The sequence below is a fragment of the Acaromyces ingoldii genome, assembly GCF_003144295.1.
Source record: "Acaromyces ingoldii strain MCA 4198 unplaced genomic scaffold FA10scaffold_8, whole genome shotgun sequence".
Lineage (NCBI taxonomy): Eukaryota > Fungi > Basidiomycota > Exobasidiomycetes > Exobasidiales > Cryptobasidiaceae > Acaromyces > Acaromyces ingoldii.
Genome location: NW_020290254.1, coordinates 774,020 through 797,278, shown reverse-complemented (window position 1 = coordinate 797,278; position 23,259 = coordinate 774,020). Strand labels below are relative to the sequence as shown.

At 51.4% G+C, this 23,259-nt stretch overlaps 8 protein-coding genes across 8 annotated transcripts; all 8 read right to left on the bottom strand.

Moving 5' to 3' along the window:
• FA10DRAFT_219756 (MFS general substrate transporter) lies at positions 1-1,409 on the bottom strand (the record flags this gene model as incomplete). The annotated part of the gene is made up of 3 exons (XM_025518534.1): positions 1-1,124; positions 1,189-1,284; positions 1,346-1,409. Coding segments are annotated over 3 exons (1,284 nt in total), but the record flags the coding sequence as incomplete, so codon positions are not given.
• Positions 1,410-2,407: 998 nt separating this feature from the next.
• On the bottom strand, positions 2,408-3,697 carry FA10DRAFT_262981 (hypothetical protein; the record flags this gene model as incomplete). Its single annotated transcript, XM_025520166.1, has 5 exons — positions 2,408-2,424; positions 2,558-3,002; positions 3,077-3,305; positions 3,378-3,486; positions 3,631-3,697. 5 exons carry the CDS (start codon positions 3,695-3,697, stop codon positions 2,408-2,410), a joined length of 867 nt encoding a protein of 288 aa, XP_025374445.1.
• Positions 3,698-8,823: 5,126 nt separating this feature from the next.
• FA10DRAFT_262980 (hypothetical protein) lies at positions 8,824-11,062 on the bottom strand (the record flags this gene model as incomplete). The annotated part of the gene is made up of 5 exons (XM_025520165.1): positions 8,824-9,135; positions 9,317-9,335; positions 9,374-9,422; positions 9,990-10,878; positions 10,931-11,062. 5 exons carry the CDS (start codon positions 11,060-11,062, stop codon positions 8,824-8,826), a joined length of 1,401 nt encoding a protein of 466 aa, XP_025374444.1.
• Positions 11,063-12,802: 1,740 nt separating this feature from the next.
• Positions 12,803-13,870, bottom strand: FA10DRAFT_262979 (hypothetical protein; the record flags this gene model as incomplete). Its single annotated transcript, XM_025520164.1, has 4 exons — positions 12,803-12,825; positions 12,855-13,585; positions 13,631-13,737; positions 13,829-13,870. The coding sequence occupies 4 exons, from the start codon at positions 13,868-13,870 to the stop codon at positions 12,803-12,805; spliced, it is 903 nt and encodes a 300-aa protein (XP_025374443.1).
• Positions 13,871-14,481: 611 nt separating this feature from the next.
• FA10DRAFT_262978 (hypothetical protein) lies at positions 14,482-15,605 on the bottom strand (the record flags this gene model as incomplete). Its single annotated transcript, XM_025520163.1, has 2 exons — positions 14,482-15,087; positions 15,288-15,605. 2 exons carry the CDS (start codon positions 15,603-15,605, stop codon positions 14,482-14,484), a joined length of 924 nt encoding a protein of 307 aa, XP_025374442.1.
• Positions 15,606-16,877: 1,272 nt separating this feature from the next.
• FA10DRAFT_297664 (hypothetical protein) lies at positions 16,878-18,605 on the bottom strand (the record flags this gene model as incomplete). The annotated part of the gene is made up of 2 exons (XM_025524531.1): positions 16,878-18,365; positions 18,465-18,605. 2 exons carry the CDS (start codon positions 18,603-18,605, stop codon positions 16,878-16,880), a joined length of 1,629 nt encoding a protein of 542 aa, XP_025374441.1.
• A 1,004-nt stretch (positions 18,606-19,609) lies between these two features.
• On the bottom strand, positions 19,610-20,568 carry FA10DRAFT_262976 (hypothetical protein; the record flags this gene model as incomplete). Its single annotated transcript, XM_025520162.1, has 3 exons — positions 19,610-19,633; positions 19,687-20,400; positions 20,440-20,568. 3 exons carry the CDS (start codon positions 20,566-20,568, stop codon positions 19,610-19,612), a joined length of 867 nt encoding a protein of 288 aa, XP_025374440.1.
• A 567-nt stretch (positions 20,569-21,135) lies between these two features.
• FA10DRAFT_262975 (hypothetical protein) lies at positions 21,136-22,529 on the bottom strand (the record flags this gene model as incomplete). Its single annotated transcript, XM_025520161.1, has 2 exons — positions 21,136-22,356; positions 22,401-22,529. The coding sequence occupies 2 exons, from the start codon at positions 22,527-22,529 to the stop codon at positions 21,136-21,138; spliced, it is 1,350 nt and encodes a 449-aa protein (XP_025374439.1).
• Between the last annotated feature and the right edge of the window lie 730 nt (positions 22,530-23,259).

Below are 23,259 nucleotides of genomic sequence, written 5' to 3'. Positions count from 1 at the left end.
ATCCCCTCGCGAATCCCGCTGCCGATTCCAGAGCCAGTGGAAAAAAGTAATGGCGACCAACAGGGCCAGCGCGCTCGATAGGGTGACAAGGATGGCAATCTGGGCGGGGACATACTTGGGTGCATCTTTGGGCCGGTACGTCTGCGGGCCGACGATGTTGCCAGCGGCATAGGCGACCTGGAATGAGGTGGCAAAAACGACGCGCTTCGTGTGGCCCCCGACGTTGGTAGCAATGTAGGCAACACAGCAGGCCAGCGACTGGACGTAAAAGACAACCATGAGAATGCCCGTCATGCTTGCCGCTTGATTACCCACGCCACCCACGACGAGTCCGCCGCCAATGACACTGAGCACGAGGCACGTAATGGCGCCCGCTGCTCGTGTGCCCGTCAAACGGAAGAGGCCGACGTAGATGAAGACGCTGATGACCTGGATCGCACCCGAGGGCATCGTCAGCAGGATCGACTGCGCCGAGCTAAAGCCAAACGACTGGATCAAGGCCGTGTTGAAGACGGTGATGCCGCCGTTGGTGATGGATACGGCAAACGGCAGGAGCCACATGAGGTAGAGGCGGACATCGGTCAGGGCCTCGACTACCTGCTGGCGCGCGTCGCCCTTGCCTTGGGTCGCATCGACGCTAGTTTGCTTCAGCATGTCGTCGAGGGCAGTGCGCTCGTCGGCAAGCAGGAAGCGTGCCTCTTTCGGCGACGGGGCGAGGACGAGTGCGATGAGCAGGCTCAAGACCACGGTGACGGCCCCGAGGATGAGAAACATGACGCGCCACGACTCGATGACGAGGCCGCCGTTCTTGAGCAGACCATAGGCCATCGGAGCACCAAACAGGATCGAGACGCCGTTCATGCACTGGAGGATGGCGGAGCGTGCCACGATCTGGTGCTTTGCGTAGAAGTTGGCCGTGAGCAGTGTCGTGCAGGGGATGAGACCGCCCTCGAAGAAGCCGAGGAGGAAGCGGAGTGTCAGCATGGACTGAGGACCCTGTACGGCCGCATGACAGCACATAATGACGCCCCAGACGAAGCAGTTGATGTAGAGATAGCGAATGACGGAAAATCGCTGCAGCAGCAGGGCGGCCACGGGCTGGCAAGAAAGGTAGCCAAAGTAGACTGGCGGGATCCGCCCGGCGTCAGAAACTGTTTTCTGTCCCACTCGCATACACGAGACACCCACAGATGGAGCCAGCCCACGAATACTGGGCGCGAGACATGCCAATGTCCTTGGTCATGCCCATGACTAGGGTGTAGCCAAGGGAGAACTTGTCCTGGACTGTGTTGAATGCCAGTCAGCGAGGAAAGAAACATCAGCCAGCACTAGCACGACTACCCACACTGCAGCATCACGGTGAGAGCGAGGATGGGCATCAGGACCCGGTCGATACGCCGTGTCGCTCGTGTGGCAAGCACTGCTGTGGCCTCTTCCATAGGCCTGACTCCCTGGTAGGTCGTGCAGCGCGCCAGGGCATAGTCACGCTGTGGCAGCTGCTTCTCGTCGGCCTTGTCAACGTCCATCTGCTTTTCGTCTTCGCTGGCTGTCCTAGTGCTGTGAGGGGACCTTGTTGCCATCTTGCCAGACCTGTTATTTTTGTCGGTCGGACGTAAGTGCCTTCATCCCCATTCACCCTTTTTAAACGTCTCATCCGGCGCACCGCATGTCGCTGTCCGCACAGACACCAAGCCACCGTAGCCTGCAGCGCGCGCCAAGCCTATCGTGCGCGCGTAGCCTCTCGTGCGCACCTCAATTTTTTTTCGTCCGCACTGCTCTTGCATTTCTCGTCCGCACCGTGAGATAACAGTATGCAAATCCACGCGCTCGAAGGAGCAGAACCGTCTTGCTTATCTTTCTCCCGCTTCCTTTCCGGCTCTGGCATCCCAAAGCCACCTGTCACCCAATCACTGATCTGACTGAAGTGAAAAGAACCAGATAAGCTACCCCACCTAAGGTTCGTTTTCGGCCTGGGCGAATGCATAAAATCGATTTTGCTCATGAAGGAGTCAGTCAGCAGGCAAGCTCAAAGAGCGCCAATGCTGCGTGTCGAACAGGTACCTCAGGTGTATACCACCTCATCGACCGCTCTGAAGAGCATGTACGAGCAGAAGACTATAGGCTTCTGCTGCACATTGGAGCTTTGGAGCGGCCATGACCTCGGAACATTGGCGGAAGCAGGTAAGATCCTTGAGATGCTGTATATGAAATGAGACGACGGTGGACATCAACACAGGGGAACGACATTTTGAGAAAAGCAGATGATATTTTGTTCATTGATCTGTTTTGACTTGGCGTGCTTCCCGCTCAGAAAGACGACGATTTTGCATCGATATCCTTGTGCTTTCCCTCTGCTCTTTAATTCTGTTCTCAATATCTGCCGACATCCCAAGGAGAGCATTTCTTTTCATCTCTTCACCCTGCCTAGGCGGCGAGTTCAGATACTGGCGTGCCTCTCCCCAAAGTATGTTGACTTCTTTCCAAGCTTTCTTCAAGGCTCCAATCGTCTTTGGCCGCACTACTGCTTTTTTGGCACTTATTCCTCTCAGAAGCATACGCAAATATGCCTGTTCCGTTCTTGTCGGCAAATATGTGTTCATACGACGGCGCAAGTCCTTTTGAAAAATCTTGTGAGTGGTCCTGTCTCTGTCGCTCAATTGACGACCGTTGACTTGCACTTGCCACTCATCGTCATTCGTAATTGAGCCACCTTCTTCGTTGATCGAACGGCCTTCTTCGTTGATCGAACAACCTTCTTCGTTGAGGTTTGGTAAAGCACCATTTTTGCTTTCCCATCGCTGTCGAATCTTGTTCCAGTAATCTGTCTCCTTCTGGCTGACCAAATGAGGAGCATATTGCACGCTGAATCTAGCGACAAGCTCGCCCAGGGTCTCTCTTTCCCGCACCACTTGATTCCGATCTAGGAAATCGATACAGACCTTTGCTTCTGGATCAAACTTCTGCAGCATCCATTCCTGTTCGCGAATTGACGGGAGACCTTTCTTTGATCGAGATATAACTTCGTTCCTTTTCGCTTTTTCCGCAGGAGAAAGAATTTTTTTCTTGGTTCGCTTACTTTGTTCGGAACACTCGTCCTCGTCTGACCAACCTTCGTCAGGGTTGTCTTGTACATGCTTGACACTTTTGCCGCGCCGCGTTCTGTTCGCTCTCGCAGAGGATTCCAGCCCTTGTTCTGCAGCTTCATTGGATTCAACTGTCGGCTTGGGTTGTGCCAAAGCGTTTTCCACGGATCCATAATGTGACTCTCGGTGACGACGAGAAGGTGCAAGACGCTGTGCACAAGCCTGAAGCATGTAGCCAAGAGGCGTAGGACTCTGTGGAGAAGCAGAAGACGCGCCCTTCTTTTCGTCAATGACTTTTGAGGCATGGTAAAGCATGTCCAGGCTGTCGTGCCAGCTTTCTGATTGAACTGAAGGAGCTGGTGCTGCAGATTGAAGGCCTCGCCGCCTTCGCATTGCCCAAGCGCTGGATGCAGCAAAAAGTGCTACAGTTCCACATAGAAGTGCGCTGCCGCCGAGGACACGGACGAGACGCATCTTGCAGGTGTTGGAGGAGAGATAGAAAGAAGTGTGCACAGTAGCGTCACTGCTTTTGAGTGCCACCACATACCAAAGGAAAGAGTAGTTAGTGCCCACTTGAGCCCCGAGACACAGAGGTAGGACGGCCTTCGGCGCATTTTCGCTCTTTTCGTGGCGCGGTATTTATTCGAGTGCTTAGGGCGTTTGTGATGACTCTTCAGTCGTGTCCAACGAGCCCCGACAAATTTACTCTCCTATTAGGCAGTGTCAGAGCACGTCTGCTGCCCCTTGCCAGATATTTTTCTACCGTACATGTAGGCCCCTTGCCCTCGTAGCAAGCTAGCATGTCATCGTGTCTCTCTTGTCTGGTGGGCTCTTGTTGACTGCGATGTCTGTGTACGATCTTGCGTGTCTCGTCCGCACCGCGAGAAACAGTCGGCAAATCCGCGTGCTCGAAGGAGCACATCCGTCTTGCTTATCTTTCCCCCGCTTTTTTTCCCGCTCTAGCATCCACCATCCACCAACCACACGTTCACTGATCTGATTGAGGTGGAAAATGCCAGAGACTACCCCACCTTACATTCGTTTCAATCCAGGATTCTTTTGGTTCAGGAGTCAGTCAGCAAGCAAGCTCAAAGTGCGCCAATGCTTTATTGTCGGACAGGTCACTTATTTAAGTACCACCACATCGACCACTCCGAATAGCTTGTACGAGCAGAGGATTGTAGGCTTCTGCTACATGTTGGAGCTTTGGAGCCGCCATGACCTCGGAACATCGGCGGAAGCAGAGAACAATGTTGAGATTTTGTATGTTAAACGAGATGACGGAGGTCATCAACACGGGGAAAGGGCATTTTGGGAAAAACAGATGATATTTTATTGATCTGGTTTGACTTGGCGTGCTTTCCGCTCAGCAAGACGACGATTTTGCATCGACCTCCTTGTCCTTTCCCTTCGCCGCATAACTCTGTTCTCAATACCTGCCGCCATCCCGAGGAGAGTATTTCTTTTCACCTCTTCACCCTGCACAGGTGGCGAGTTCAGATACTGGCGTGCCTCTCTCCAAAGTATCTTGACCTCTTTCCAAGCTTCCCTCAAGGCTCCCATCGTCTCTGGCTGCACTGCTGCATCTTCTGCGCTCATTCCTCTCAGAAGCATGCGCAAATATGCCTGTTCCGTTCTTGTCGGCAAAAGGGCTGATATGCGACAGCACAAGTCTTTTTGTATAATGTCCGGTGTAGTCCTATCTCCGACGCTCAAATGTTGACCGCCGCGTTGTTTCTTCCACTCATCGTCATCCGTGATCGAGCCACCTTCTTCGTTGATTGAATGACCTTCTTCGTTGAGATCTGGTAAAGCACCCATTTTGCGTCTCCATCGGTTTCGAATTTTGTTCCAATACCTTTTCTCCGTTGTGCCGACTAGATGAGGAGCTTGATACACGCTAAATTTGGCGACAAGCTGGCCCAGCGTATCTCTCTCCTGCACCACTTGTTTCTCGTCCAGGAAATCAATACAGACCTTTGCTTCTGGGTCAAATTTCTGCAGCATCCATTCTTGTTCGCAAATCGACGGGAGACCTCGACTAATTCGTAATGGACCTTCGTTTCTTTCCGCTTTCTTCGCACCGGTAAATTCCTTTCTCTTGACTGACTGACTTTGTTCGTCCTCGCCTGACCAGCTTTTGTCAGAGTCGTCTTCTACATGTTTGAGACCTTTGCCGCATTGCGTTCTCCTTGCTCTCGCAGAGCACCCGGGCTCCTGTTCTGCAGCTTCATTGATTTCGGTTTTTGGCTCGTATTGAGTCGAAAGTTGATTGACAGACCCGAAATTTAACTTTTGGTGAGGACAATCAACGACTTTCGCAGCATAACAAAGCATGTCCAGACTGTCGTGCCAGCTTTCTGGTGGAGCTGACGGGGCTGGTGCTGCAGAGTTTGGGCCTCGCTGCCTTCGCATTGCACATGCGGTGGGTGCAGCAACAATGGCTGCAGTACCACAAAGAAGTGCGCTGTAATTGAGTAGGAGGACGAGACGCATCTTGTAGGTGATGGTGAATGGAGAAGAGAGAGAGCCAATTGTGCAAAATACTGCTTTTGAGCGCCACCACATGCCTGCCAAAGGAAGAGTAGCTGTACCCACTCAAGCCCCGAGACACTGAGGAAGGACTTGAAACAGAGCATATGACCTTCGGCGCACTCTCGGTCCCTCCACGCCGCGGTGTTAGTATGGCATTTGTCAGTCTTATCCAACGTGCCTCCATGCATTAAATCTCCTCCGTGGCAGTGTCAGAGTACGCCTGTTGCCCCCTTGTCAGATGTTTTTTTTTTCCTCTGTAGTGTACAGTACAGTGCATTTAAGCCCCTTGCCCTCGTAGCAAGCTAGCATGCTATCGCGTCTCCTTCTTCTGCTGAGCTCTCCATCCAATGCCACGTCTGTGGTAGGGAACATCAAAGCCATTGTTCTGAAAAGCATGCGTGAGCAGAAGATTGTAGGCTTCTGCTGCACGTTGGACCTTTGGCGACAGCCTTCACCTCGGGACATTGGCCGGAGCAGATAAGACCCTTGAGATGCTGTATGTCAAATAAGACGATGAAGGACATCTATACAGGTGAACAAGGATTTGAGAAGAGCAGATGATATCTTGTTTAGTGATCTGGTTGGACTTGGCGTGCTTTCCGCTTAGAAAGACGACAATTTTGCATCGACCGCCTGTTGCTTTCCCTTCGATTTTTAGTTCTGTTCCCAACAGCTGCCGCCATCTCGAGGAGAGCATTTCTTTTCATCTCTTCACCCTGCACAGGCGGCGAGTTCAGATACTGGTGTGCCTCTCTCCAAAGTATCTTAGCTTCTTTCCAAGCTTCCCTCAACGCTCCAATTGTTTCTGGCTGCACTACTGCATCATCTGCACTTATTCCTTTCAGGAGCACGCGCAAAAGAGCCTGTTCCGTTCTTGTCGGTAAATGGGCGTCAATGCGACGGCGCAGGTCTTTGTGTATAATTTTCCGAGTAGTCCTATCTCCTTCGTTCAACTGTTGACCGCCAAATTGCCCTTCCCACTCATCGTCATCCGTGTTCGAACGATCTTCTTCGTAGAGCTTTGGTAAAGCACCATTTTTGCTTTCCCATCGCTGTCGAAATTTGTCCCAATAATCTATCTCCTTCTGGCTGACCAGATTAGGAGCGTGTTGCACGCTAAATCTGGCGACAAGGTGGCGCAGCTTCTCTCTCTCCCGCAACACTTCATCCCGGTCTAGGTAATCGATACAGACCTTTGCTTCTGGGTCAAACTTCCGCAGCATCCATTCTTGTTCGCAAATTGACGGGAGACCTTTACCGTTTCGAACCGAGAGTTCGTTCATTTTCGCCTTTTTCGCTTTTCCCGCAGCGGATTTTTTTCCTGGTTTCATTCGCCTACTTCGTTCGGGATATTCGTCCTCGCCTGACCAGCTTTCGTTAGAGTCATCTTGTACATAGTTGACACTTTTGCCGCGCTGCGTTCTCCTCGCGCTCGCAGAGCACCCGGGCTCCTCTTCTGCCCCTTCATTGGCTCCAATTGCTGGCTTGTTTCGAGCCGAAAGTTTTTTCATGGATCCATAATGTGGCTCTCGGTGACAAAGAAAAGGTTCAAGACGCTGTGCAAAAGCATTTGCAGGAGGCGTGGGATGAGGAGGTGTAGGACTCTGTGGAGAAGTAGAAGATGTTCCCGTCTCGTCTTCAACGACTTGTGAAGCATGACAAAGCATGTCCAGACTGTCGCGCCAGCTGTCAGGTTGAGGTGAAGGGGCTGGTGCTGCAGAGTTTGGGCCTCGCTGCCTTCTCATTGCACATGCGGTGGGTGCAGCAACAATGACTGCAGTACCACAAAGAAGTGCGCTGTAGGCGAGTAGGAGGACGAGACGCATCTTGCAGGTGATGGTGAATGGAGAAGAGATACACAATTGTGCAGAGTTGTGCTTTTGAGCGCCACCACATACCTGCCAAAGGAAGAGTAGCTGTACCCGCTCAAGCCCCGAGACACAGAGGTAGAACTTGAAACAGAGCATACGACCTTCGGCGCACGCTCGGTCCCTCCACACCGCGGTATTCCTAGGGCATTTGTGATGACTCTTCCATCGCGTCCAACGAGCCCCGACGAGTTCACTCTCCTCTAAGGCAATGTCAGAGCGCGCCTGCAGCCCCTTGCCAAATGTTTTCCTCTGTACATGTAGGCCATTTGCCCTCGTAGCAAGCTAGTATGTCATTGTGTCTCCTTTGTCTGATGAGCATCGCATCGACCGCCACGTCTGTGTACAGGTATGATCTTGCGTGGCAGCGTTGCCTCTTTTGAGGAATGGGCAAAAACGGGGCAGCAACCAAAAAAATAAAACGGCTACGTTAGTCAACACCCATGACGCCGCGAGACGGACGCACGCCACGACGAGTGTACACCGCCAAAGATACCCCGTGCAAGATGACGAGAAGGAACAAGAAACAGGAAGGCAGAATGTAGCCTTGCAATGACGTCGCCAGCAATGTTGTCCGTGCTGGAAAGTCCACAATGTCAAGAAAAGAAATTAAAACTATTAATACTGTATACTGTATGTTCAACGTCGCCTGCTAAATGACTGGAAGGTAGCAGCAACTGAAGTCCAGGATTCCTCACCGGTACGGACGACCATTTAATATAAGAAGAGCAAATTGCGAAGCAGTCTCATCGTTCACCACGATTTCGTCTACCTAGCCCGCCCCTGCAATTGAGGATCTTCAAAAAAATTCGGGTCCAGCAAGTGTGACAGGTTCATCTCGTGCGATTGTTCATTTTCTCAAGCGAGTGAGCCACAGCGATTTTCTATTCCCCCTTTCTGGCTACTGTATGTGGATGCAACAACGATGGGATCATATCTGAGTATGTTCGGTGCAGAGTCGGTCTGGCAAGGGATGTCGTGCAGCAGGAGCGATACTGAAGTGTCTTTTCTCTTCACGTTCGGGCCAGGTAGAGCATTCCATAGAGTGCAAGTGTAGTAGCAAGTGTATGACAAAGCACACGCCCGGTCAGAAGCGTCTCAGCTAAACGTTGTAACGGTAAGTGTACAGACCAGCTGGTGGGAGAGGTTTCTGTGCGGAAGTCAGGGCGGATTTGAGGCCTCCACGAACGAGGCCTGCAATGTTAAGCATCGGAAGGAGCACCACGATGCACCTCACTCCCGGCTGCTCGCTGCCAGCTTCACAATAACAGCCACACATGCATCACTCCTCTTCCCAGTCCTCTCCTCTTCACTTTCCTAGCTACTATCGTCGTGCTTCATGACTTGGTCTCTTTTAATCCCGCCGACACAGGCGTTGCTGCTAGCTCCTTCTTCGTACTTTCCATTCGTACTTTGAGGTTGGTGTGGGGAATACCTTTGCAGACGCGAACATTCGTTGTGTTGGAGCTGGATTGTTGACTGGATCGCACCTCCATAGGTGCGATAAGCGCACGCTGGGTTGCTTCCTGGCAGATAATGCCGGTGGACTTGGAGAAAAGGATCGTTCTAAGAGATGTGACCAATGAGAAGTCGTCACGACCACACCAGATTCTGTTGACGCTCGCCGCATAGAAATCCACGCCAGCTTTCTAGTCATACGGTACAGTACTTTGAAGGCTGTGGTGGGGTCCGAATCTGTGTTTAGGCACCATACTGACTCCCCTAAGCCAACATCACAATCAACACCTATCTTATACTACCATCAAGTCCTCAAAACTGCCCTCGTATTTAGCTAAACAAAGATTATGAGAAAGGTGGTGATTCGCCTACAAATTTCGCCTGTGATAGCCTGCAAAATCGTGTTTACTCCGATCTAGTCTCCATCACATTCCTTGAAATCGAGCGCCCTTCGAGGATGCCAGCGTGAACGAGCACACTACGGAAAGAGAAGTCGAAGCATTTCTGAAAACGCAAGTGTTATTCGACCAATGCCGACGAAAGCATTGATGAGGTAGATCCTGTACTGCGAACGACAAATGCTGTGGACTTCCAGGCTGCAAAGATCCCGTTTCCTCCTTGGCTCTCGAGCGAGCCCGTCACCTCCTTACTTATTTTCAAGCCAGTCCTAGGTTCGTCGCAGCTCGGCCCAAAGCTTGGAGAGTATAGTCGAGAAATTTGTCAGGTTGCTCTTGCTCGTGATATCGTTTCGTGGCTAATTTCAATTCCTCTGTGAAGATTCGTGCCTTTCGATCCGGCAGCGAGAAAATGCAGCCTGTCGGAGTGGCAAAGTAATGAACCCCTTGAAAGACTTCGTGCACCACTTTGTTATCGGTTGCAGCTTTCTTTCTTATCTGCTTCCTCATTTTGTAGCGATTTGTCTCCTTCTCGCTTGCTTCAGAGTATCCACGTTCGCTGGTCTGTTGTCCAGCCAGTCGCTGCTCCTTGACCTCGCGATTTGGGGCTTCCCGAAGTTTGTGTAATTCTCTTAGAAACCATCCCTTACGTTTTCTTTCCGGGACAGTCTCGTACTTCGTTTTTAAACCAACCACTTCACTCCTCTTCTTTTCGGCCACCTCGATCGGTATTGAACCATGTGTCGGGATCGGGGTAAAGAAAAACCGCTCCTCGCCGATGTCCACTGTAAGGATCTTACCCTGTTTCACGGCCTTCTCCCTGAAGTCGTTCACCACGTCAGATATATTTCTGGGCCGTGGGCCATTGGTGACCTGCTGATTCCGATGCCCTTTCCGGGCTAGTTTTACTTTTGCTACAACGGCTGCTATGGAGCTGCGCATCTCCTCATCGAGACTGTCGCTGTGATCAATGAGATACAACTCATCTGGCGTAAGCGAGACGCGCTCTTGATCAGTGAGGTAGATAGGCCTCTGCTTCCGAAACAGCTTGCGCTCGTGATCTGTGAGGAAGATAGCCTTCGGCTTCCGACTCAGCTTACGCCTACTAGAGGGTTGCGAAGCAGCGTCTGAAGTCTCGCGAAGGCCATGTCCGGGCATGTAGGAAGGTATAATCTGCCTGCTTTGCTCCTCATGATGCGGAGAAGCGATTGGCGCGTTGGAAGCATAAGCTGGTTGAGGATGGGACGAAAAGACAGCATCACTGCGAGGTACAGTGCCTTGTACTTCGTCATGATGTTGAGCAGCACCCTGCTGACGTACATCGAAGACTTTGTCTAGTTCAGGGAAAAGGCTGTAAGGCTCAGGCTCGGGAGAGTGGTTCCAGTGTGAGTGTTGCCACTGGTCATTGTGGGGCTCGAATTCGGGCAGGTCGTTCCAGAGTGACATTTGCCACTGGTTATTGAGAGTATCCACCTCGAGAGGGTCGTTCCACTGTAGAAATGAGCCCTGATCTGGGGCGTGCTGAAGTGGGGCCATTGCCTGTCAAAGAAGACCAGAAGTCACAGAACTGTGCAGGAACATTTCAACTCACGTGCTCATCGTGGTACAGAACAAAATGGCTCTCGCCATGTTCACCAGCCGGTGTTGGTCGGGCCTGTGAATGTGTTGCATGGAGGAGCAGTACCAGACTAAATACCAGGATCAATGCAAGCTTTTGAGTCATGAGGGTCACGCGCGTTGAGAGAGTGAAAAAGATGGGGTCCTTCTGAATGCCCTTGGGTATTTAAATCCTTGCACGACCTGATGTTTGACGCGAGATCTTTATGCCCACTCGAGTCTTGCTATCGCACGGTCTGAGGACGACGCTGTGGACCAAATCAGCGCCCCGCTTTACTGTATCACACATCCTGATCTTACGCCCAGTTTTCATCCGTGCGAGAAAACAAAAATAGATCCTTGTGCTGCATTTTTCACCCACAAGATCTGCTTGGTCCTGTGAGCCTGCAACCAACCCCTCCGCAGAGGTGGACGGATGCTGTCAAAAAGATCCTGTGACGGGAAAAGGGGAGAGTGCGGGACAGTGCTTGCAAAGCTCCACAAGGGTCACCTGTTCCACATGTACGACGTCCGGCTGAGGCACTTGCTGAAACAGAGGGGCTAAATCTGAAAGCCGAAGCTGCGCGGTCAGAATAGGGAGATAAAGACGTGCTTCCTGGGGCGTCGTTACTCTGTGCTCCGGGGGCAGGGCAACAAGTCCAAAACGGACGCCCGTGCGCGCCGCCACTCACGCACCGCCGTCCGCCCGATGTCATTGTGAACAGTGAGAAAAGACATCAGGGAGTCGGAAAACATGGCCACTGCGGGGTCACAACGCGTTTACAATCACTTGCCTGCTTGTCACTCCTTCCTTGTTTCCACATGGTGCACGTGGTCCTTGTGTCCTATGAAAACGGCCAGCCAAGATATGTGCAGTATCATCCCCGCTATACGAGTAGAGTACAGTGTAGAGCTACGCCGAAGTAGACCCTTCCAAAAAAAGTCTACGATGAAGGAATGGGAGCCTTATGCTGCATTCCAGGTGGCCGTTGCGTGCTTCTGACCGGCAGCGCAGTAGAGTTCGGACAATAGACGCGTAGTGAGTCGGGAGAGCTGGGGCAAGGGCGGACAAGAGAAGTGGATCGGAACAACAGAAAGAGGATATCTAGGGGCGAATAGAGAGAGTGGAGAGGAGGGTATCAATAGCAGACACGAGCTTTTCACAAGCTCTTACGGATCACCTGCAGGTGTTCATAGACATGATTTAATACGTAGCAACAAAGTGATAGTACGCGAGACAGTAAGACTAGATGAAACACTGGCTTGGGCAGCGCCGTCGAAAGAAGGCCATGAACTTGCAAAGATGAACTCGAGAAGGGATATCAGCGCTCACACAGACTACATACGAACTCCTCACTCCCCGTCGGGCGGTCTCCTCTCCTTTCGTGTCTTAGCTTCTCGCCCCGTCTCCAACTTTTCGAAGGCTGATGCAGCTCGATTGATTCCGTGAATAGCACTTTGGAAGCACTTCTCGGTACCTTCTTTTCCTTCGAATTTTTTGACAGCTTTCCCTATTTCAATCGAGAACCGATTGTACCTCTCAGCGGGCATCTTAAAGCTTTGTCTAGGCGTGGCAATGACGCAAAACTCGTTGACGCATCTGATTACCACTTTGTCAGATGTCCTGGCTTTTTTTTTGATTGCCCTTTTTGATTTCCTAAAGGACGACCCACTCGCACATACTCCAGACGACGATCCAACCTCGCCGGATTGCTGTCCACCCAACCGTTGATGCTTGGCAACGGAATTTGTCACCTTTTTGAGTTCGGCTATTCTGTCCTTAAGCCAATCTGAACCTTTTTCTTCAAGTCGAGAGTCGCACTGCGCAATGATACGTTCTACTTGAGCCTTTTTTTCCTCGGCCATTTCAATAGGCAATGTCGCGACGTCCTGCATCGGTGCAAAAAAGTAACGTTGACCATCGAGATCATTGATGATAATCTTTTTCTCTCTCTGGGCTCGTTGCTTGAGCTCCTTCTGCATTGCCTTCTCTGACCGCAGCCGGATGGATGCCAGGTGAATTCCTGATCTTTTTCGTTCTTCTCTTATCTTCTTTATCAGCTTTGCTCGCCTTGAGAGAAGTTCAGGGTTATGAAGCTCGCTAACTTTCATATCAAGGAGGTCTGAGTCGGCCTTGGAAAGCTGAAGCCACTCGTCATTAGTGAGGAAGTACGGCCTTCTTCTCGATGTTTCCTGCGATTGAAGTTCAGGCGCATCATGAACAGTGCTCTGACTTTCATCTTCGCAATATCCGGGCATGTCAAATGACGAATCTTGTCTGCTATGCTTCTCGGAATGTTGAGCGGCGTGCTGTTGACTAGCATCGAGGACGTGGGCTTGCTGAGGGAAGCTACTGTGAGGCCCGTATCCAGGAGGGTCGTTCCAGTGTGGTAGCAACCATTGGTTCTCGAGGATCTCGGCTTGGGGAGGGTCGTTTGGGTGTGGTAACGACCACTGGTTGTCGTGAGGCTCGGATTCGGGAGGGTCATTCGGGCGCGGTAGCCACCTCTGATTCTCGTTAGGCTCAGCTTCGGAAGGGTCGTTCCAGTGTGGTAACGACCACTGATTTCCGCAAGGCTCAGGTGCGGGAGGGTCATTCCAGTGCGGAAACGAGGCCTGGTTTAAACAGTCCTGCTTTGCGCCACCGCCTCTTAGATCATGCCAAAAGTCCGAGACAGGAACGTCTACAACTTACGTGTTCATCGCCATAGGGAAGAGGGCTCTTTCCGTAATGACGAAGAGGTCCTGGTTGGGCACGGGAATGGGTTGCGTAGAGGAACAGTAACATGTGGAAGATCCGTACTATTTTGTGTTCTTGAATCATGGTGGTCCGCTTGAGGGTTCTGATAAATGACGAGCGGGTCACTCATAGTGCCACAAGACCCTTACGTACTGTCATTCGATTGCCCCACATGCCCCACAAGAAAGGCATCATGTTTCGGACAATTTGACGCCCAATTGGGTTTCAACTTGCACAGGCGGGCCAGGACTCCCATGTATTTGACGCCGCGCTTCAGCGCACAGTATACGTGCTGGCTTTGCGCCACTTTGCTCGTTGGACAATTCAAGAATTAAAATGAGGAACCCTGCTGCGCCCGCTCTTGAAGAGAAAGAGTCACGAAACTGACTTTTCGCCCACACGACGCGCTTGCTTCTGTGGGCCCGCAATGTCCCGCATCGCAGAGGCTATCAGACGCGAACTCTGCTGTCACGACTTTGCTGTCTGCACGTAGGACAGTGTACCCACGACACACAAATGCGACGCTTTGCTTGTACCTGCTTGCCCCTGCGTTTGATCTCCATTAGACATTTATGATAAGACTCGAGCAAAATGGGTCGAAAGAGAAAAAAAAAATAAAAAAATAGAGATACCTTGTGACGAGTCCAATGCATGGAGGCTACGAGATAGACTTGGACGGCGCCATCGAGATTGGCGGAAAAGGAGATGTCTGCTATGGAACATCAAAGTTGACGCTGGGGGTTTTCGCCGCTCACCTTCTCTGTCTGAGCAGGACCCTTTCTGTTCCTACTTCTTTTTCTTTGTCCTTAAATGGCCTGAAGCTGTGGCGATGCTCCAAAGATGGGTCTTGGAATTCTTTTCTTGGCTCTCTCTAGACGAAGTGCAGCTGCAGCGATGCTCTTAAAGCGCTTCTTAAAATGCTTCTCGGGGTCGCTCACCGCATCATATTCTTTCTTAAGCTTTTCCAGTTCCGTGAAATAGTTTTCCCATGTCGGAATGGGCATCGAAAAGGAAGGCCCCGCTGGAGTAAAAAAGTAACAAAAGAGACCGTAGGATTCGTCCACTACTTTGCGGTGCTCAGACGCTTGCATTTTGTGGTTCTTCCTGAATTTCAAGAATGTCGCATCGTCGCTTGCTCCAGACGACGATGCAGTCCTGCGGGAGTGCTGCCCCACAGATTGCTGCTGCTTGACCACGCGATTTGGCACCATTTTAAGATTGTGCAATCTTTTCTTCAGCCAACTCTCACGAATATCTTCGTCTTTCGTTTGGTATTCCGCGAAAATTTTCCGAATTTCTTCCTCCTTTTTGTTGGCCAATTCCACTGGCAATATCTTGTACGCCGGCGTCGGTGTAAAGAAGTAACGATCATCTCCGATGTCCCTTTCGAAAATCTTTTTCTCCCTTTGAGCCTGGATTTTAAGCCTTCTTATCAGGTCACTTTTTTCTTTCTCTGCTGAGCTATGATCTCTCGGTTGAGAGGGACCATCTTGTTCTTTCCGAAGTCTTTTAACTTGTCTAATAGAACGTGCAAGGCGTTTGCTCTTTTCTTTGTCGAGAGGTTCATCATGACTCCTATCAAGGAGCGGTAAAAGATCCTCGGGGATCATACTACGTTCTGTCTCGCTGAGAAGAACAGGCCTCCTCCTCTTGCGGGCTCGCTTCTGACCGTGCCGCTGAGCCTGGTCGGAAACAGTGCTTCGAGCTCCGCCTTCGTCATCTCCAGACTCATTATTATGTCTTCTGTGTTCCTCGTGGCGTTGAACGACACTCTGCTGAGAAGCATCGAAGGCATGCGCTGGATGAGGGAAGTCACTGTGAGGCGAGGCTCTGGTGGGAGAGTCGAACAAGCGTGGGAAGGGCCACGGGTCTTGGTGAGGCTCGGCTCCTGTAGGAGAAACGAGCCAGTCTGAGAATGGTCCTTGGTCATTGTGAGGCTCGGCGACGGGAAGTTCATTCCATTGTGTAAATAGGCCATGGTCTAGAGAGAACTACAATGGGCCACCACCTGTCAGACGAGACCGGGATTCAAAGAGTAGTAGTGAAACCCCTTCAACTCACATGCTCATCGCTAGGAGAATACGAATCTCCTCCGTATTCGCCGACCGGTACTGGTCGAGCGTGGCTTGCGTAAAGGAGCAGCAAAAGGATGAAGACCAGGATTGATGCGACTGTTAGAGACATGAGGGTCAAATCGAGCCGAGCGTTGCGTGATGAAGAGGGGTCACCCAAGTATGCCTTGGGCTATTAAAGCCTTTGCTTTTGACTGCCATGTTAGGGCCTAGGGGCGTCCTGGACGCCGCAACGCCCTGCGCCCGTGTTCATTTTGCTCGCCCTTCTTACTAGGCTCTGCTTCTCGGACCTTATTGGACGTGCTGGATGTCCGAAGCATGCCCTCAAGCGCGAATTTCAGAGATAAGCCAGGCGTCGCAGCACGACGCCTGCCCTCTATATACGAGGCCTTTTTTCCGCATTCTCCCCCTTCGCTTCGTCGCAGAATACAATTAAGTAGCCCCTGTTCGCTCAGGTGTCCAGCTTCCAGCTTCCTCACAGGCATCAAGGCAGGACTCATGTTTGGCACGGAATATCGACACCAATTCGGGCCTTGCCTAGTGCAGACGGGCGACAATTCTCAAGGACATACCCGTTGTCCCGCTTTGTCGTGCTGTACAGCACACATCCTGATTTAACGCCAGCTTACTCCCGTGTAAGTAAACCAAAAATGGAGCCTCCGGCTTCACTCTTTCACCCACACGACGTGCTTGCTCCTGTGGGTCTGCAGCTGTGATCGAGGAAGGAATTTATTGAATTTCAAAAGGGGGCGACGCGTGTATACTTCAAGGACCCCCCACACAGCCACCTGCATCACAGGGGCTACCAGATGCGAACGCTGCTGTCATGGTCTGCTGCGATGCAATTGCGACATTGTGCCTGTATCTATCTGCTGCTCCATACTAGTCTCCGTCAGTCATATCGAACTCTTGCGACTCTGGAAGGCGCCAAAGAACAGATAGGTCGCATCGCACAAGATTCGCGCACAATTGAGACTAGGTAGAAAAGCGTAGAGGTACTTTGTGAAGGTTCTAAGGCATGGCAAGACAAGCTTGCACGGCACCATCAACAGAGGTGAAAGAAGTCAATGTGATTAAGATAAGCAGAAGAAATAAAGGCTATTTCCCCCCTTCCTCCTCGAGCAGAGGCTTTAATTTTGTTCTTCCCTCGTCCTCCGCTCACGCTCTGCAGCTCTTTTGACGTTCCTCATTTCGGCAATGAGCTCAGCTTCAGATATTAATTTCCTGTTATACCGTCTCACGATCCTGTTCACTTCGCCTGAGTAGTCGTCCGCTTGCCATGCGAGCAGCGAAACGTAGTGTCTCTCCCGTGTGAAAAAGTAACGAGAGCCATCATAGTCTTCCTGCACCGCTTTGCCGTGTGTTTGAGCTTCTCGTATATTGCGAGAGGTGAATTTGTCAAGTTCCACATCGTTTTTGTGTGTTTTGGACGATGATCCAGTCTCGTTGCTTTGCTGTACCGCTATCTGCTGCTGCGTGGCCACAAGAATTGAGTTCTTCTTGAGCCTCAAGAATTCGTCCCTTAACCATCGGTCACGGGTTTCGGTGGGTCGATTCCAAAAGGTGCCGAGAATATTTACTATTTCAAGTAGATTCTCGTCGGCCACCTGGAGAGGCAACGTCGTGTATTTTGGGGTTGGTGTAATGAAATAACGCTCATCATCGATGTCTCTTATGAGGATCTTATTTCCTTCGTGAGCCAGCTTCTTGAGCTCAGGTAGGTTTTTCTTTTCCCACCGCGATGAATGGGGGTTTCTCTTTCGAGCGCGGCTTTTTTGCGGCTTTCTCCGGGCTTGCATGATAGCTCCAAGGCTTTCCGCAATGCAAGCGTGCTGATACTTGCTGAGTAGCTCATCAGAATCCATATCAAGGAGCTCCAAGATATTTTTGGGAAGCATAGCACGTTCTTTATCACTAAGAAGTGGCCTCCTCCTCTTCTTATTTGCTTTCTGAACGGGCCCTTGAGCCTGGTCGTGGACAGAGCCTTGAGGTTCGCTTTCACCATGTCTGGGCATGTCAACTGGCAAGCTCTTCTCACTGTGTTCCTCGTGGTGTTGAGGGGTGCCTTGTTGATCTGTGTTGATGACATGGGCCGGAGGGTTATCGCTGTATGGCCAGGTCTGGTAAAGATGGAGACATTCTTGCCACACCGACGAGTCTCCGTGAAGATCGGTTCCGGTAGGTATGAAGCTCTGATCTGTGTTGGGGACATGGACCGGAGGGTTATCGCTGTATGGCCAGGTCTGGTAAAGATGGAGACATTCTTGCCACACCGACGAGTCTCCGTGAAGATCGGTTCCGGTAGGTATGAAGCTCTGATCTGTGTTGGGGACATGGACCGGAGGGTTATCGCTGTATGGCCAGGTCTGGTAAAGATGGAGACATTCTTGCCACACCGACGAGTCTCCGTGAAGATCGGTTCCGGTAGGTATGAAGCTCTGATCTGTGTTGGGGACATGGACCGGAGGGTTATCGCTGTATGGCCAGGTCTGGTAAAGATGGAGACATTCTTGCCACACCGACGAGTCTCCGTGAAGATCGGTTCCAGTAGGGTTGAAGCCGTCGTGTGGAAACGACGCCTGGCTATCGTGAGGCTCGGCAAGGGGAGACTTGTTCCACTGTGAAAACACGTCCAGGTCTGGAGAGAATTGCTGTGGGCCAAAACTGGTCAGACTGAACGAAATGTCACAGAGTCGGTAGGAACGCCTTCAACTCACATGCTCATCGCTGTAGGTAAAAGGACTTGCGCCAAGTTCACCAGCCGGTACCGGTCGAGCCTGGCTCGCGTATAGGAGCAATAGTAGCTTGAAGACCAGGATCGATGCGACTGTTTGAGACATGAGGGTCAGTTGGAGCATTGTGTGATGAAAAAGGGGTCCTCCAGAATGCTTTGGGGTATTTGAGCCTTTGCAGTTGACTGCCATGCCCAGGTTCTCATGAAATTATGGACGCCCCGGCGCCCTGTGTACTGTACAGTACAGTACTTCCTTTGTTTCTCTCGCCCGTCTTTTTTTTCTCGCGCCCATATTTATTTCGCTCGCCCTGTTTACTCGGCCCTGGTTCTCCAGTCTCACTCGCCGTGACGGACGTCTGAAGCACGCCATCGCATGCTGGGCAGCGTAGAAATCCTGGAGCGCCCTCAACCAGACCCTCAGGCACAAATTTCAGAGATAAGCCGGGCGTTGCAGCGCCACGCCTGCCTTTGTATACGAGGCTTTTCCCTGTATTTTCCCTCTTCTCCTCGTCTCCGGATACATTCTGATAGCTTGAGTTCCCCCAAGTATCGCTCACGTCATGGAAAGGAGAAGCAAAATTGCAGAAGGTAAAGCATTGTGACGAGCGCAAGGCATGAAGGCTGCGCGACACGCTCGGACGGCGCCATTGTCTTAGGTGGTAAAACTTATTTCACTATTTATCAAGGCTATAAGCATTATTCTCTCCGAGCAGGGCCTTATATCCCTTCTCTTTCTTGGTCCCCTACTCTATACGCTTTGCATGTTGTCGGATGTTATTCAAATCTTTTAGGAACTCATCATCAGTGATACTTTTCTTATTGTACCATCTCACGACCCTATTTAGTTCGCCTGAAAAATTATTCGCTTGCCAGTCGGGCAGCGAAGCATGACGTCCATTGCGAGTGAAAAGGTAACGGAAGCCCTTATGGACTCCTTGCGCCACTTTTTCGGACGTGCGAGCTTCTTTTTGTTTGAATTTTCTGAATGTCGCCAAGCCCGCATCTTTTTCGCTTGCTCCAGACGACGATCCAGTCTCGCTGTCTTGCTGTGCCACTAGTAGTTGCTGCTGCTTGACCACGCGACTTGGTGTTTCTTTTAACCTGTAGAGCGCGCTCCTCAAGCAATTGTCACGCCTTTTTCCGGCGCGTTTGCTGTAGTATTTATGGAGAAGTTCTTTTATTTTTTCTCGCTTCGCTTCGGCCACTTTGAGAGGCAATGACGAGTATGTCGTCGGTGTAATGATGCAAAGTTCACCGTCGATGACTATTGTGAGAATCTTCTCTCCATCGCGAGCGTCTGCCATGAGCTTCTCTGAGCGTTTGCCCTTTCCCGACTGCGATGGAACACGGCCTTGCTCTTGAGCAACCATTTGTCGTTGCTTTCTCCGGGCATTTATGATACGAGTGAGATAACGCCGTAGGGTGATGAAGTGATCCTTGCTGTCTTGTTCATCGGGAGCTTGATCAAGGAGAGACAAGACCTCTGGGGGAAGTGTAGCGCGTTCTTTATCACTAAGAATAGGCCTCCTCCTTCCGTCAAACTTTTTCTGAACGGGCTGCTGAATCTGGCCGTGGACAGAACCCTGGGTTTCATTTTCGCCGTATTCGGGCATGCCAACTGGTAAGTACTGCCTGCTGTGCTCCTCGTGGTGCTCGTCAGCACTCTGCTGATCTTCGTCGAAGACACTGGCATGATGAAGTAGTTCATTGTAGGACCCGGCTTCAGGAAGGTCGGAACAGTGTTGCGACCACCACACGTCTTTGATAGAATCAGCTCCGGCAGTGTTGAGCCGGCCGTGTGGATACGATGCTTGCCAATTGTAAGGCTCGGCGAGGGGAGGATGGTTCCATTGTGAAACCGAACCGTGCCCTAGAGAGTACTGGGTAGAGAGTATGGGATTGGGCCCTGTCAGACTGGACTACATGTCCTAAAGTCAATAGAGACACCTTCAACTCACGAGCTCATCGTCGTAGGGAAAAGGACGCTTGCCACTAGCACCTGTCGGTACTGGTTGAGCTTGAGACCGGGTTGCGTTAAGGAGCAATAACAGGCTAGAGACCAGGATTGATGCGACTTTTCGAGTCATGAGCGTCGATTTGAGCGTTGAGTGATGAGGATGGGATCACTCAGAATGCCCTGGGGCACTTAAGCCTTTGCATGTGGCTGACAAGTCAGGGTCTCAGGGATCATCGACGCCCCGGCGCCCTGTGTCCCTCCTTTGTTCTGCTCGCCCTTTGTTTTTTTTTTTTCTTGCGCTCGTGCTTATCTCTCGCGCCCGTCTTTATTTCGGTCGCCATGTTCACTCGACCGCGTTTCTCGGGTCTCATTAACCGTGACGGGCGTCCAAAGCACGCCATCGCATGCTGCGCACCGTAGCAATCCTAGAGCGCCCTCAAGCAGGTTCTCGGGCACGACTTAGAGAGAAGCCAGGCGTCGCAGCGCGACATCTGCCTACGTATATGAGGCTTTTCCCTGTTTCAGAACACATTCTGATAGCTCCGGTTCGCTCTGGTGTCGCACAAATCATATTTTCGAGCACAATGGAAAGACAAAGAAAAATGAGGAAGGCCAAGCCTTCAAGGCTTGATGGAAGCCTCAAGAAAGGCTCGGACGGCGCCATTGATCGAGGCGATAAAAGTAGTCGCACCATCAATCAAGAGTGCTTCTCCTCTTCCCCTGCGAGCTCCGTCCCCTCCTCTACCCGCCCTGCAACTCTTTTGGTGTTTTTAACTTCCTGCAGAAAGTCCTTTTTAGAGCTGATCCCGTTATCGTACCATTTCACGATCCTGTCCAATTCTTGTGAAAATCTCCCCGCTTGCCTGTCGGGCAGCGAAACACTACTTCCCGTCGGAGTGAAAAAGTAGCGGAAGCTCCTATGAACTCCTTGCGCCGTTTTACCGTACGTCTTAGCTTTTTTGATATTGTGTGACTTGAAATCATAGATTTTCAATTCTTCTCCGCCTGCTCCAGACGGGGACGCAGTCTCGCTGTTTTGCTGTGCTGCTGCTAGTATATTCTGCTGCTTGGCGACGCGATTTGGATGAGATTTGAGACGATACAGCCTGTCTTTGAACCGTTTGTCCCTTTTCTGGGGGGGGTCTACGTGGAAATAGCCCTTGATAAGTGCGGCAATTTTGTTTTGCTTCTCGTTGGCCAGTTCGACCGGCAATGACATTTGTGCCGGCGTCGGTGTGATGAAGTAACGAAAACCGTTGATGTCCTCTTGAAGAATCTCCTTTCCTCCGCGAGCCCGTGAATTGAGCTCCTTTAGGCGTTCTCCTACTCTTGGCTGCGATGGACCGAGGTCTTGCTTTTGGGCGACCTTTCTTCGTTGGCTTTGCCGGGCGTTCAAGGTTTCATTAATATACTGCTGCATCTCTTCTCGCTCACCCTGCGAAATTTCTTCATTGGGAGGCTTATCAAGGAGCTCCAAGATCCTTTTGGGAAGCCGAGCACGTTCTTTGTCACTGAAAAGAGGCCTCTTCCTTTTGACAGTCTTTGGCTGAGCGGGGCCCTCAGGTTGGCCGTGGACAGAATCCTGAGTCTCACTTTCGCCGTAATTGGGCATGTCACTTCGTAATTTCTGTCTGCTGTGCTCCTCGTGGTTCTGGGCGGCGCTTCGCTGATAAGTATCGAAGACGTGGGCAGGATGAGGTAGTTCATTGTAGGGTCCGGCTCCTCTGGGAAGGTCGAAGCATCGGTGCATCAAGCACAAGTCATCGTATGGATCGGCACCACTAGGGTCGAACCACTTTGAGGACGACGACCGGTCCTCGTGAGACTCAGTGAGGGTAGGTTGGGTCCACTGTGCCACTGAGCCCTGGCCTTGAGAGGACTGGGTAAAGCGTACGGGGTTGGGCCACCACCTGTCAGACTGAATTGAAAGTCAAAAAGTCAATAGAGACGCTTTCAACTCACATGCTCGTTGCTGGGGAGCAAAGGTCTTTTGCCACGTTCATCAACCGGCACTGGTCGCGCTTCGGGGTGGCTGGTGTAAGAGAGCAGCAACAGACTGGAGACCAGGACTGACGCGAACTTTCGAATCATATTTGTCGATTTGAGCGGTGAGTGATGAAGACGGGACCACTCAGAATGCCCTGGGGTATTTAAGGCTTTGCCTTCGACTGCCATCAAGTAGGGCGCAAGTCTGGCACGGAAGACTTGCGCCCATTCGGATCTTGTCTTCCACCAACGGGCGATGACGATACAGGACATACTCGACGCCCCGCTTTGTTGTGCTGTACTGCACACAATACGGCTTTACGCCACTTTGCTCCGTGCATGAAACAGACTCCTCTACTTCAGTTTTTTCATCCTCACGACATGTTTGCTCCTGTGAGCCTGCGACCACTCGGGTCACAGGGGGTGTCAGATAAACAAGCATCTCGCTAAGGTAATGTACAGTGCTTGGGGACTCGCGAAAATGGACGAAGGTGACTGTACGATGTTCGGCTGAGTAGGAAACTGACGCGGAAGGGCTCGGTCAAAGGGTGGGTCTCGGTTCAGTCGTGGCAAAGGGTCTCTTTGCCCTCTGTCACAAGTACGAAACCGACGCCATACCGACGACTCGCCTTCACTCACTCAAAGAGAAAACAATGCTTGTCCTGTGTTTTCGGGCCCTCGCCCTCTTTCGCTTGCCTCTGCCACTCTTCACTGCCTCAGACTGGCCCTTCGCCCTTGCGAGTGTGACGCGAACCCCACTTTTCACCCGCTGTAAATAAGCAGATCAGGGCGGTGCAGTCAACACAATCAGACGGTCAACCCAGAAGGGCAAACG